General features: G+C 42.4%; 1 protein-coding gene across 1 annotated transcript in view; it reads right to left on the bottom strand.

The window, feature by feature from the left end:
* Positions 1–11,600, bottom strand: part of p23 — a 34,940-nt gene extending 23,340 nt beyond the window's left edge. The window contains exon 1 of the mRNA XM_067121153.1: positions 11,182–11,600. Within this exon, the coding sequence (XP_066977254.1) occupies positions 11,182–11,195 (14 nt within the window). The 5' untranslated portion in view covers positions 11,196–11,600. The remainder of the gene's footprint in view (positions 1–11,181) is intronic.
* Between the last annotated feature and the right edge of the window lie 702 nt (positions 11,601–12,302).

The following is a 12,302-nucleotide window of genomic DNA, read 5'->3' on the forward strand; positions in this document are numbered from 1 at the left end:
AGGGGGAAGCCCCAACCACCTATCAATATGCGCTCCATTTCACCTTCCATCCCAGGTGCCAGAGTGAGGGGTAGCTGAGGTGGGCCATTAGTAAAGAACTTCAGGTTTGCATGTTATGAAAAATTATTTGTTCCAACACAAATACAAATTTTTGTTGTTTACATAGGAGATGTACCCATAGGTTTGAGGAATCTGGGTACTCTCTGAACCAACTGTTTGGTTCTGCTCACCTGGAAGTACCTCCCACACCTCTAGCTTGCTGGACATATGGAATTTGCAACAGCTACACTTCTGGGTGTAAAAAAATGAGTTTGCTTTCATTATCTGGTGAAGGCTGAAAGAACTAGTGTCAGCGCCAATAAAACATGCTATTAAAACCAACAGGTTTGTTTCATTGCCTATACCTTTCTCCCCTTGTCTAGAGAGCAGGGGGGACTTGCATCAAACCAATCTACAAAACAATGATAATGGACAAGATGCCCTGTCAAGTAATTCACCTGCAATCCTCATCCGTCCAGCACGCACAGACTTTGCAACCTGACTCTGACCTAAGCAAGAGACCGGTGAAGAGAGAGGGGAGGAGACCAGTCACTAAGGCCAGGTATTCACGATCAGGTTTACACGTCAGTTCTTCTGTCAGTTCATCAAATCTGATGTTAAAACTTACATGTAGATGACAGTTTGTGGGCGGAGTCAGTCCACTCTCCACAACAATGAACTGACAGAATTACCTAAAGTTCTTGTTTATAGTCTTTTGTTTACATTATGTTCATTCCCATGGGTGGTACTAAACATGGTGGCCATTTTGCATGTGAACTGATAAGTTACCATACCAGAGGGGTATGGTAGTAGTCTTCAATTTTACCATGTTCGGTTCTCCAGATTTCAACTGAGAGATTAATGGAGCTGGAATTTTAAAAGCTCTAAAACCAACATTTGAAGAGATCAGGCGAATTTTTACTTGAATGCCACAACCACTCCTGTACGCCGTTTAATACCAGCCCCATGGGAATGAATAATAAAAAAAAAAAAGTTGGTAAATATCTTGGTAGCAGTAAATTTGCAATAAATTAATTTTTATTTTCATATTAAGCATATAGAGGGGACTTAAGAGTAAGCACCAACATACTAAATAGATTAAGGATCCTTAAGAGCACAACATTATCAAGTTGTAGCATTTAATTAAAATCATTCTGACCATATGTGTTTTTACCCCATCTGTTGGTAGGATTTACAACCACCATTCTTGACAGCTTGATGAGTCATTACACACATTCTAAACGCCATTCAAACTTTGACAGGGTATGTTCCTTGCATTATTTAGGCTAATTTGAATCTTTTTAGTGTTCTTTTTAATGTTTCTGACCTTCACTTTGGTAAAAAATTACTAATTTAAAAATACTGGAACCACTTATGTAGTAAAATGTGTTTTTTTTTATGTGGGTAAATACTAAAGACTGAAACAGGCAACAAGGATATATTTCATCTGTTAGTTCCACTTTTGATTAAGTATGGTTCATTATTTCATCTGTGAGTTCCAATTTTGATAAAGTATGGTTTACTATTTCATCTGTGAGTTCCAATCTTGATAAAGTATGGTTTATCTGTTGGGAGAGGCCAGGGGGGAGTAAAGTCCCCTGCCAGGTAAGATCTGGTTCTGCTAAGTCATAACCCTACTGACTTGAATCTCTGGTGCTCCTGATTAGGTAAGAGGAGATAACCCCCCCGGCCACTCTAAGGACCCAGCACCCTAGGTCAAGTTAGGTTATGTTGCAACCATATTAGCCTGTACTGTATATATATTAATTTACTTTGCTAGGTTGGGTTGAATGTCACTTTTGTGTTTTTTCCAACCCAAAAGCCTGCTTTACCACGGCAGTCCCTCACAATTCTAGAATATAAAGGGGGAGGTCCAATATCTAAAAAAATATTGGGCTTAGTTTACTGCCAAACAGGCCTAATGTCAAAAATGTTCAAGTTTGTATGTTAGGAAAAATTAAAATTACTTTAAAAATTCCCTATTTGTCCCTACAGAAATACAAACCTTCAGTCTTTTCATAAGCAACTTACCCACTGGAGGGTGGAGTCTGAGTAAATCTCTGAACAGACTGGTTTGGTTCTACCCACCCAGGAATATCTTCCTGGTCTGAAAAGCTGAAGAAAGAATCCCACACTTGTTGAACTTATGGGATGTTGCAACTGCTAGGCTTCTGGCCTTAAAGTAATGAGTTACATCATTACTTAGAAAAAAAAGGCTTGGAAGAACCCAAGAGTGATGGAGACCATAACACTTGCGAGTACAACCAACAGGTTTGTTTTATTGTCTATCCCTCATCATGCATGTGATGGCTTGCTAATTGTCTCTTGAGACAGGTAAAAGAGAGAAGGGAGGAGACTACAGTAGTCACTCACACCCATTCTCTCCTGCTTACCAGACAAGATGCACATGTGCCCTGTGGGGACTGGATGAACCTAAAGAGGTTTCTATTGTCTAGCTACCAAGCTAGCTCTCTTCTTACTTCCTCCAACAGAGGAAGACAAGAGAAAGGCAGGTCACTCACTGGAGACCCATCCCCTTCATCCTCCTCTAAAGGGCGCGGAGGTGAAGGCGCCCATGGGCCCAAATCTACGATGGTGCAGGTGAACCAGAATGATGTGTCATTGCCGAGCAGGTTGTTCCTGCAGAGATAGTTACTTCTGTGCTGCCTCTCTGATCTTGCCGATACGATAATCCAAAGGGAGGACCCTCGCTGCTACTGTGCCTATCAGCATGTTCAGATACTTTACCCTCTGCTTGCGAGTGAGATCTGGCTTCCTGAAGTTGATAACTATACTTAAGTCATGACAAAAACACACCAAGTCAATCTCTGTCCTAATGACTGTGGCAATGAGCTCACCATGATCAGCCAATTGCACTGGTACATCAGTAGACATTCCAGCGCAACCGAGCTCGAGTAGAGATAAAAAATTAACACACGAGTTAACCCTTGGGGGAGCAGTTACAAGTCCGAAACCAGGACCTTGAACTAGAATACCATCCCCCCCTCAAGGGTAAAGAGGAGATATTTGTGGAAGAACCAATGGGTAAGAACTGAACATACACATCCCTTAAATCCCCGAAAGCAAAACGTTGCCCTCTCTCATGGAATCGAGAACAAAACAAGATTGTTCTATCAAGGTCCATTTCTGGTGAACAAACCCATTCAGTGGGAAGAAGAGTAGAAGACTCCCACAGCACCTTCCGAGAGGATCTTGTTCTCCTCTTCCCACAGGAGGTGGCCCTTCCATAAGCCAGGAATGAGCATTTGGAACCGGACTGGTAAGAGGGTGAGGGATAATGAAGACTCTAAGGTAGCAGAGCCGTATCTGACAGGCACCCGTTACCATGCTTCCGCTTCATGTCACTGCCAAGCTTGCCCAACTGCTCGACAGGCACCCACCCCCATCGGCAGCAATCAGTAAGAAATGCCACACTCCCGGCGTCCTCCATCTTCTACCAGGGTAGAAGAAGTCTGAGTTCCTCTACGAGGAGTCAAGTAAGTCTGGGTCTTTCTCTGACCAAAGGGGTAAGGCCAGCCTGACCTTAAGGTCAAGCTGCAGTATCAAGCTAAGTCCTAAAGGTCTTGGCCACTACCTGGTAAATGAGCTGAAGCCTGTCCACTACTGCCTCCCACTCCCTCTAGCAAAGAAGGGGGAGAGGAACCCAGAACCAGTCTGCCCTCGCGCGTCACAGCCAACTCAGGACAGACCTAGAAGTTTGAAGCAGCAGTCTCTCCCTGGCCCCCCCCATAATTTGTTGTCTAGTGGAGGAGTTAGATATTACTACTACCTCCAAGAGTAACAGTCTTGGCCAATGATGGACCCAAAGATCAATCTACGAGACTAACTGGAATGCTGCTCAGGCAGTCAATTGGGGCGCCGTTGCCTCCACTTGCAAAGGGGAGACTCCCTCCACACGGAGACGTTCCAGACACAGACAAGGACAGAAGAACCTGGTCCAGGTCAACCTAAAAGATGGCAATGATCTCTCTGAGAGAACATATTTCCTCTGGTCGGCTTGAGGCACAGGAAGTGTCTTGCATGAACGGCTGGACCAGGGAGCATTCTCTTGCCCTGGGAAGCATGGAGCAAGAAAAGATAATGTCCCTTCCTTGGTATCATTAAAATGACTTATCATTCTAATGATCTCCACAATAGGCCTCTGTAACTCCACGGAAGAAGAACACTCACCAGAGCCCCTGGCGATCTCTCAAGTCATTCGGCGTACATCCTGTCCAGTCTGCGGACTGGGCCAGGAACGTAAACCCCCATGTCATGGGCTGGAATGGGAACAAGAATGTTCCCAATCCCAAGCCCCAAACCTGTCCAGCTCCCGTTTCCTGGATGAAAATTTGAGGAGGCGGGAACAAGTGAGAGATCACAAACACCTTTGCCCTGCCTGCCGAAGACTGAAGTTCCAGCATGTAAGCAAGGCCATGGGCAATCGTCATCCCACGATAACGATGTCCCACTGGGCCATGGAGAGCAGTCCCACTGATGCATCCTGTGGGCGTGCTTCAATCTACTTAGAAGCCAAGACTTCTACAAGGGAAGAAGTCTGAGCAGGGAACACCCTCTTGTCTTGCCCGAGTGATCAAGCCAGACGCCAGCTCACTGTCCCAGGACCCCTGGTCCATTCTCTTGAAGAGCAGGAGGGGGTGATGGAGCACCTGCATGCTCTCTGCTTACCTTTCCTCACTGCCTTGCACTGGCAGCTGAGACTGGGCCCACAGACCAGGGTACCTTGCCGACCCCAATCAACGGGCTGCTGGGGCCAACCCGGTACGAGGCCGGTACAGAAGACCAGGGGGGGAGGCTACTGGGGATATTAACAGTACAATGGGGGTCTGAAGAACCATAGGTAGTGGTTGCACCCGTGTGGTCAACAATGGAAACGGCAATACCACAGTATATACCGGTAGTGATAGACCAGGGATGTTACCTATAGCCAAGGTAGGTGGCCTACCAGGGCCAATACTGGTACACTGGGATTCCAGAGAACCCTATGCATTGGCTGCACCATGTGCTCAGCATCAGGAGCAGTGGTACCGCTAGCAAGAGACCAGGGTTGGTACTGAGGGCCTGGGTAGGCAGCCTACCAGGGCCAGTACTGGTACAATGGGGTCCAAAGAACACTGAGTAGCAGTTGCACCCATGTGCTCGGCAACAGGAGCAGCAGTAATGCTAGCAAGAGATCAGGGCTGGTACTAAAGGCCAGAGTAAAAGGCCTACTGGGACCAGTGCCGATACACCAGGGGTCCAAAGAACCCCAGATAGCGATTGCACCAGTGTGCTCCCCTACAGGAGCAGAGGTACCACTGTACCACTAACGAGACCAAGCCAAGTACCATTAGACTGGGTAGGTGGGCTACCAGGGTTGGTACCAATGATCCGGGTAGGTGGGGTACCAGTGGTCCATGTAGGTGGGCTACTGGGGTTGGTACCAGGACACCAGGGTTCTGGAGAACCCCGTGCAGCAGTTACATCCATGCGCAAGGTAACCTTCCTCTTCCTCTTGTTAGCATTGGAAGAAGAACAGTCCTACAGCTAGCAGACACCATGGCCAGCAAGTTGTCCTGGGCACAGTCATAGCAGATACCAGCAAGCCCCTCAAGCCTAAGAGTGACCATCAAGTTCAAAAGACACTTGGCTCTCCTGAGAGACCTAGAGAGGCAAATAACTCTCTAAGGCCCTCGGCCTCCACAACACTTGACAAGAGAAGTAGGATTAGATTGTTTATTACACTGTCATGGTGTAACATACAAAAAAAATTTATCAACCTAAAAAAAAAAAAAAAAAAACAAATATGTACACAGCCTATCTTTACCAGGACAGTGCCTAAACCAGTAGTTTCCTCTTCTAAGAGCTAATGTGACTCTGGGGTTTGTATATATTTATAACATGAAAAACAATAACACAATAATATATTAACAAAAAACAAACCAAAAAGTATATGGCAGTCGGACAGAGAAGCGCAGAGACATCATCATATGACAGCAGTCGAAAGCAAAGTGGAGTGCAGACCGATGAGTGGGCAGGGCTTTCCCCTACCATCGGTAATTAACGACCTTGTCTGAAAGTTAAAAGGCCGTTCCAGCTCACATCCGAAAACTAAATCCCCATGAAAAGACCGAAGGTTTGTACTTGGGTAGGAACAAAATAGAGTTAGGCTAAGCGTAGCTAAAAATGAAAATTTGTATGTACGGTATAGTTACAATGTCTTACTTTACTTATCTTAGAAAAATATTTTTTATTGTACTGATAAAATTTCCTTATCATTTTTTTGTCACGTTTTGGACGGGAACTGCTGGTTCGTATTTCGTTCCCTTTGTGGATTGCTGCCTCCTTACCTTCAAGTTTTTTTGTTTTGATGTTTTCATCGGTGAGCTGCCGTTTTTCTTGCTTCAGTCGGGTCTGGTAGGGCAGCGAGAGTAGTAAAGTTTTCGTTGGTCGAGTTCTTGAGCAGCAAAAATTAAGTGGAGCACGTCAGAGGTGGAGTGTGAATAAGTCGTGTGACCACGAGCTGCTCATCTTTGATGACAGCGTGAGGCTGTCCTGGCGTCTCCATCGGGGTTTTTCTGGTTGGTGGGTTTTGTCCCTGTTGCACAGCTGAGGGCTGTCTTGGTGCCCCGATTGCGTATGTTTGATATTTTTTTCTGCCTGCTGTTGTTTATTTTTGCCTTTTTTTTTTTTTAAAGCTACTTTTTGTTTATTTAACTTTATTTTGTTTAGTGCTGTCTTTTGGTTTTCTTGTATTTATGGTTTTTATCTTTTACCAGACCTGACTCACTTGTAAATAACTTAACTTTGTAAATAAATTAATATTAAGCTCATTTTATTGTTTTTGTTGTTTTCTCCTCCTTTGTTTGTTGCATCTGCCGTCAGTCATGACAGCCCCGTCCTGAGTATGTTAAAGAACAACTGGTCGTTACAATGGCGACCGTGACAGGATGGCTCTGTTTTGGCTGGCGGGGTTGTTACGGCATTGGAGGGAAGCATCAGTGTAAAAAAAAAAAAATAATCTTTTTTTTCTTTTAGGTGGGGAGGTGTCACGTTAAGTGATGGTTTTGCGGGAACTGCTGGTTCCGCTCGTTCCTTTGTGGATTGCTGCCTCCTTACCTTCAAGTTTTTTTGTTTTGATGTTTTCATCGGTGAGCTGCCGTTTTTTCTTGCTTCAGTCGGGTCTGGTAGGGCAGGCGAGTAAGTGGCAGCAGCAGCAAGTTTTGGAGTCTACGTTTAAGTTCTTGAGCAGCAAATTGGAGCACGTCGTAGAGGTGGAGTGTGACCATGGTAGTCATGTGACCAAGCTGCTCATCTTTGATGACAGGCTGTCCACGTCTCCATCGGGGTTTCTGGTTGGTGGGTTTTGTCCCTGTTGCACAGCTGAGGGCTGTCTTGGTGCCCGATGGAGGACGTATGTTTGATATTTTTTTTTCTGCCTGCTGTTGTTTATTTTGCCTTTTTTTTTTTAAAGCTACTTTTTGTTTATTTAACTTTATTTTGTTTAGTGCTGTCTTTTGGTTTTCTTGTATTTATGGTTTTTATCTTTTACCAGACCTGACTCACTTGTAAATACTTATAATTAACTTTGTAAATAAATTAATATTAAGCTCATTTTATTGTTTTGTTGTTTTCTCCTCCTTTGTTTGTTGCATCTGCCGTCAGTCATGACAGCCCGTCCTGAGTATGTTAAAGAACCTGCATAACGGCCCACTCGGTCGTTACAGACACTGACTCTGTATTGATATATTCATGTATATAAATCTTTCATGGAAAAAATTAACTACAAATATGAATAAAAGAAACATCAAGATGTCTCACAACTTTGCCTTTAGGCATGGCCCCAATAACACCTTATAGCATCCTGAATAAACTAACATCAAAATAGATTTACAAATCTATGTTAAAACTTTCTGCAAAAAACTTCAAATAAAGTTGCAACAAGAGGCAAGTGACAATATTGCAAGCATCGTTGTTTATGATATCACATGCAACTAACAATGAACTTCTGGCAGCATCATTAGGCCCTGAAGTACACCAACTCTATGCAGGAGCCACTCAACGAACATTCTACATTCCTCTAACAAACCTCGCAAAGTGTTTTGGTAATACTGAATATCAGGAACTATTTTTTGAGATTTAAAAAAAATATATTTCGGTAGTTTGCAGAACGACAGGATCAGGCTCTAACACTACCTCCGAACGGATGCTTAGTCCGTTGTTTCTGATGAAAAATGTACTTAGGGGTCCACAATGGGCAAAATGCCCAGCACCTACCCCGCCAGGTCAGGGTACAGTGCATCAACCTTTTAGTTGCGAGCCTATTTTCAGCACTAGTGAAGAAGCGTCGTTTATCGTGTAACTCACTAATTTTCTCCATTTTATACATGTTTTGATCCTTTGTTATTTTCATTTCTGTTACATGTAGGTAATTATTCAAAAACTAAATTATTTTGCTTTTATTGGTGATTAATTTCAGTGTGATACCTCTCAAAGCATGGAATAAAGTACTCTGACGCCATTTTCGTTATTTGGTCTGAAAATCTGTATTACAAACTTTGAAAGCTTGCTTTTTGTGAAAAATTTCATCTAAAACATCTCAAAAAAAAATTCAAAACTAGACTTAGCAGTCTGTAGAAAATGAGAATTTCTTATCTCCAACAGAAGTTTAAGAGCACCAATATTTAACGAACTGAATATATATGATAATGGTCTTTCATCCGCAAAATTTTATCATGTTTTCTCTGTTTACTGAACACCTCTGGTGCACGAAAAAAAATGGTTCCTCCTCGTCATTTTCTGATTCATAATCATCTTCATAACACCTGAAGTTAAGAAATTATCTAAGGTAGGTTTGTCTACAACTACGATATATTAAACATCACCATATTCACTACTGTCTGTCACTGTCTGACCTATCTGATAGTTCAAATCTATTACTATCAGTGTCATTTCCAAGTAAAAGCCTCTGTACTACTTCATCATCCAGCAAAACCTCCTCCATCTATGGTCTTTTGATGGTTAATGAAGGTCTAGGCCTTGTCCTGAGATTATCCTGTACGCTGGAAATCAAATGTTACCATTTGTCGCTAGAATATAGACAAAAGCTTCCTAAAATGATGAGGGAAACGCGTATCTGTTATGAGCTGCCTAACCAACAAGAAAAGAATGATGACTGAGATCAGTCCCGCGCCATGGATGAGACCTTTTGATGACTGAGGAGATTAGTCCTGCACAGTGAAAGGGTTAGGTGAGGTTAGGAAGGTAAGGTCTGTTTAGGTCAGGACATGGCATTCTAGGAATGGTTAGGTTAGTTTAAGTCTGTGGAATCTTCCTGTCATTCTACACGAGCCTCAAATATTTTTTTCCCATACATATTCTACGTTCAATGGCACTACAAGAGTAAAAATGCCCAGACATACAATACCAAGGTCCTATGGCGCTCAAAAATTTAACCCTAAAATATTTTCAGCTAAGCCTACATAATGTTCTTATGGTTTAAAGTACACATTTAGCAAAAACTTTATTCATACGACTCACCAGCATTACAACATTACAAAATAAAGTAGAACTAAGTAATAGCTCCGCACAGGGTATTACTTTGGAAACTGATTTTCCCTATAGTATTTTGGTTGCTTATCAAGAATTTATTGTTATTTTTTGTTGGTTGACTGTAATTAACCTGTAATTAACCCAAGTTGTTTGCTGGCCATCCTGGAATGCTGTTGAGCATGCGCAGTATTATAGGGGAGCTTTTGGTAAAAGTGGTTTCTTCACTAGGGGGTTCTGCCCCCAGCTAAGTAACATGGCCTGCTAGGTTAGGTTAGGATGGGGTGTTAGGTTAGTATAGTTCCTTTAGTAATAGGTTTCCTGAGCCAATTCCTTCTTAAACATATGGCTTCCCAGTGACTTGCGCATGCACGGAACCATTCTATTACATAGGCTAACAGTCCGGTCTTCCTCCCAGTGATTTCCCAAACACAGAACTCTTGAAACACTAACCTACATTTTCGAAAAGAGCTCTTCATTCTCGTTACTTTGAACCCCACAAACACTATGAGCAAATGATTAATAAAAAATTATTCAAATTACAACTTGTACTACAATACCAGCCCCTCTCCCTTCCTTAGCTAATACGGCAAAATTTTAACCAGTAAACAACCCCAGGTTACTTTAGGTTGGTATTTTTGTTTTTTTTTTTTATTTCCTATTATTTTGGGTTTTTTATGCAAAAATAGCTGGCTGGAGTGTTAGTGGCAACTTATAAAATTTTACCCAATACACACCACCCCCTCCTTCACCAGCAACACCAAAAAGTAAAGGAAAATCAATTTCCAGGGCAGCAGCCCATGCAGAGCTCTTGCTTTGAAATACCCAAAATACTGTAAGCTACCCTATCTTTAGCCTAGGCTATAGCCAAGCCTCAAACTACTAAACACAATTTAGTTCTTAAATTACCCTCTAGCCTACTGCTGTGAAGGGATGGTTGGTGAGTAAGCCTCAGCTAAGACTACTCAAAAAGGATATGATGGACTAAAGGAGTTTCACAACTCGTCATAAACCGAGTTCGTTCGGTCTCACGATTCTGAGTAGACTGGTGTGGGATAACCCCACCCACCATTGGGCGTGTTTGTTCATTCAGCAATGACCAAAGCGTGCGAGGGTGATGTAAGAGAGCCTGTGGCCATGCAGCTGGTCAAAGCCGCCAATCCTACTGCTGTAGTGTCAGGATTAGACGAGTTTCAAAGTACACTTGTAATTCTAACGTCAAGGTCCACCCCAAAATTTTATTGCTGCGGCCGACAGTGATAGACGACGGAACAGCTCCAAGAATTCGGCGAGAAACTGACTTGACGCACCGTCCATCCCCTTCGTCCTTCCAGCTGAGTAATCGAGTAGTGGGAGGGCGTCTGAACGTGTCGTTTATCGCGAAGGATTGTCAAGGTAGTCTAGCCCTAGCACTAAGCATGCTCATCCACGCCGCCGGCGGTTCAGTCACTCGTTTGGTGCAACGAGCAACCTACTTGACGATGAACATCGCCCAAAACGTGTACCATCATATTTGAAATTTAATCATATGTCATACATAAACACTAGAAACATTACAAAGAGAAGCTAGGCTATTAAACAATTAATACTCACTGTGAACTAGACATGTTGTTATGCGTTTGATGTAGGCAACGTGAATAAATGGAGTGAAGCGAAGGCAGGGCGATGTGATCCTACTCGACGTGAGCTCCGATGCTTTCTGCGCGTCCTGGCAGGCGGCTTCCGATCCTCTTTTGTAAGCTTTCAAGAAAGTTCTTTGCGAACCTTATTCAGTTTGCAGATACCAAAACTTTACCATTTTCATTATTGGGAATATGCTATGCAGGCACGAGATAACCGTTATCAAGTCATTGAAGGAAACAATGACATCGATTCTTCAGCGTCGTCTACTTAACGGATTGTTTCAACAGCAGAAGATAAGGTATCAGCGTGGAATGAGCACTGTACGCACTGGCACTGCATTCGGAAGCTTCGAGAATGAGCTGGCTCTCAAAATCACTATTCGAATCAATAGGTTGGTTATTCTGGTATATTCGCGGAGTACTCTTATTTCAAGTCTACGTTCTTTGCAAATCGGCTGACAATAATGCTAGAATATTATTGCATTAGACCTTATCTCTAACGTTACAAAAATAACAATTCAAGACGATTTTAATTTTGAATTATCTCACTCAAATTTTATGGTCATATATAAATGCATATGGAGTCTCTTTTATTACAATTATGTACATAAAAATTTTTGGTTGCTGGTTGATTAATATGATAGTCTCTGACTAATTTATCGACAAAATATAGCCTATTAGGATACTACTCTAAGTGGGCCACACATGCAATGTTGCAGTTCTACTTCGATCCGCATACAACACCACGTAGTAATATAAGCAAATAAACCAATAAACAAAACCATAAAACTTAATACAAGCTGTTCATTTTCCCATAGAGTATAGATGGTACATTTGGCAGCTCTGAGATCAAGAGTATCAGCTATATCGCTGATTATTATTATTATTATTATTATTATTATTATTATTATTATTGCGCCAAACTTCAATCTTAGTTGGAAAAGGCAGAACATTATAAGCCCAAGGGTTCCAACAGGAAAACCAATACGTTATGAAAAAAATAGGGAAATACATAGTAAACTCCAAAAGAGAAATAACAAATGAAAATATAAAACAAGACAAGATAAAGAAAGAACGGTTCTTGTCGGCCTG

This window comes from Macrobrachium rosenbergii, chromosome 2 (assembly GCF_040412425.1).
Source record: "Macrobrachium rosenbergii isolate ZJJX-2024 chromosome 2, ASM4041242v1, whole genome shotgun sequence".
NCBI lineage: Eukaryota > Metazoa > Arthropoda > Malacostraca > Decapoda > Palaemonidae > Macrobrachium > Macrobrachium rosenbergii.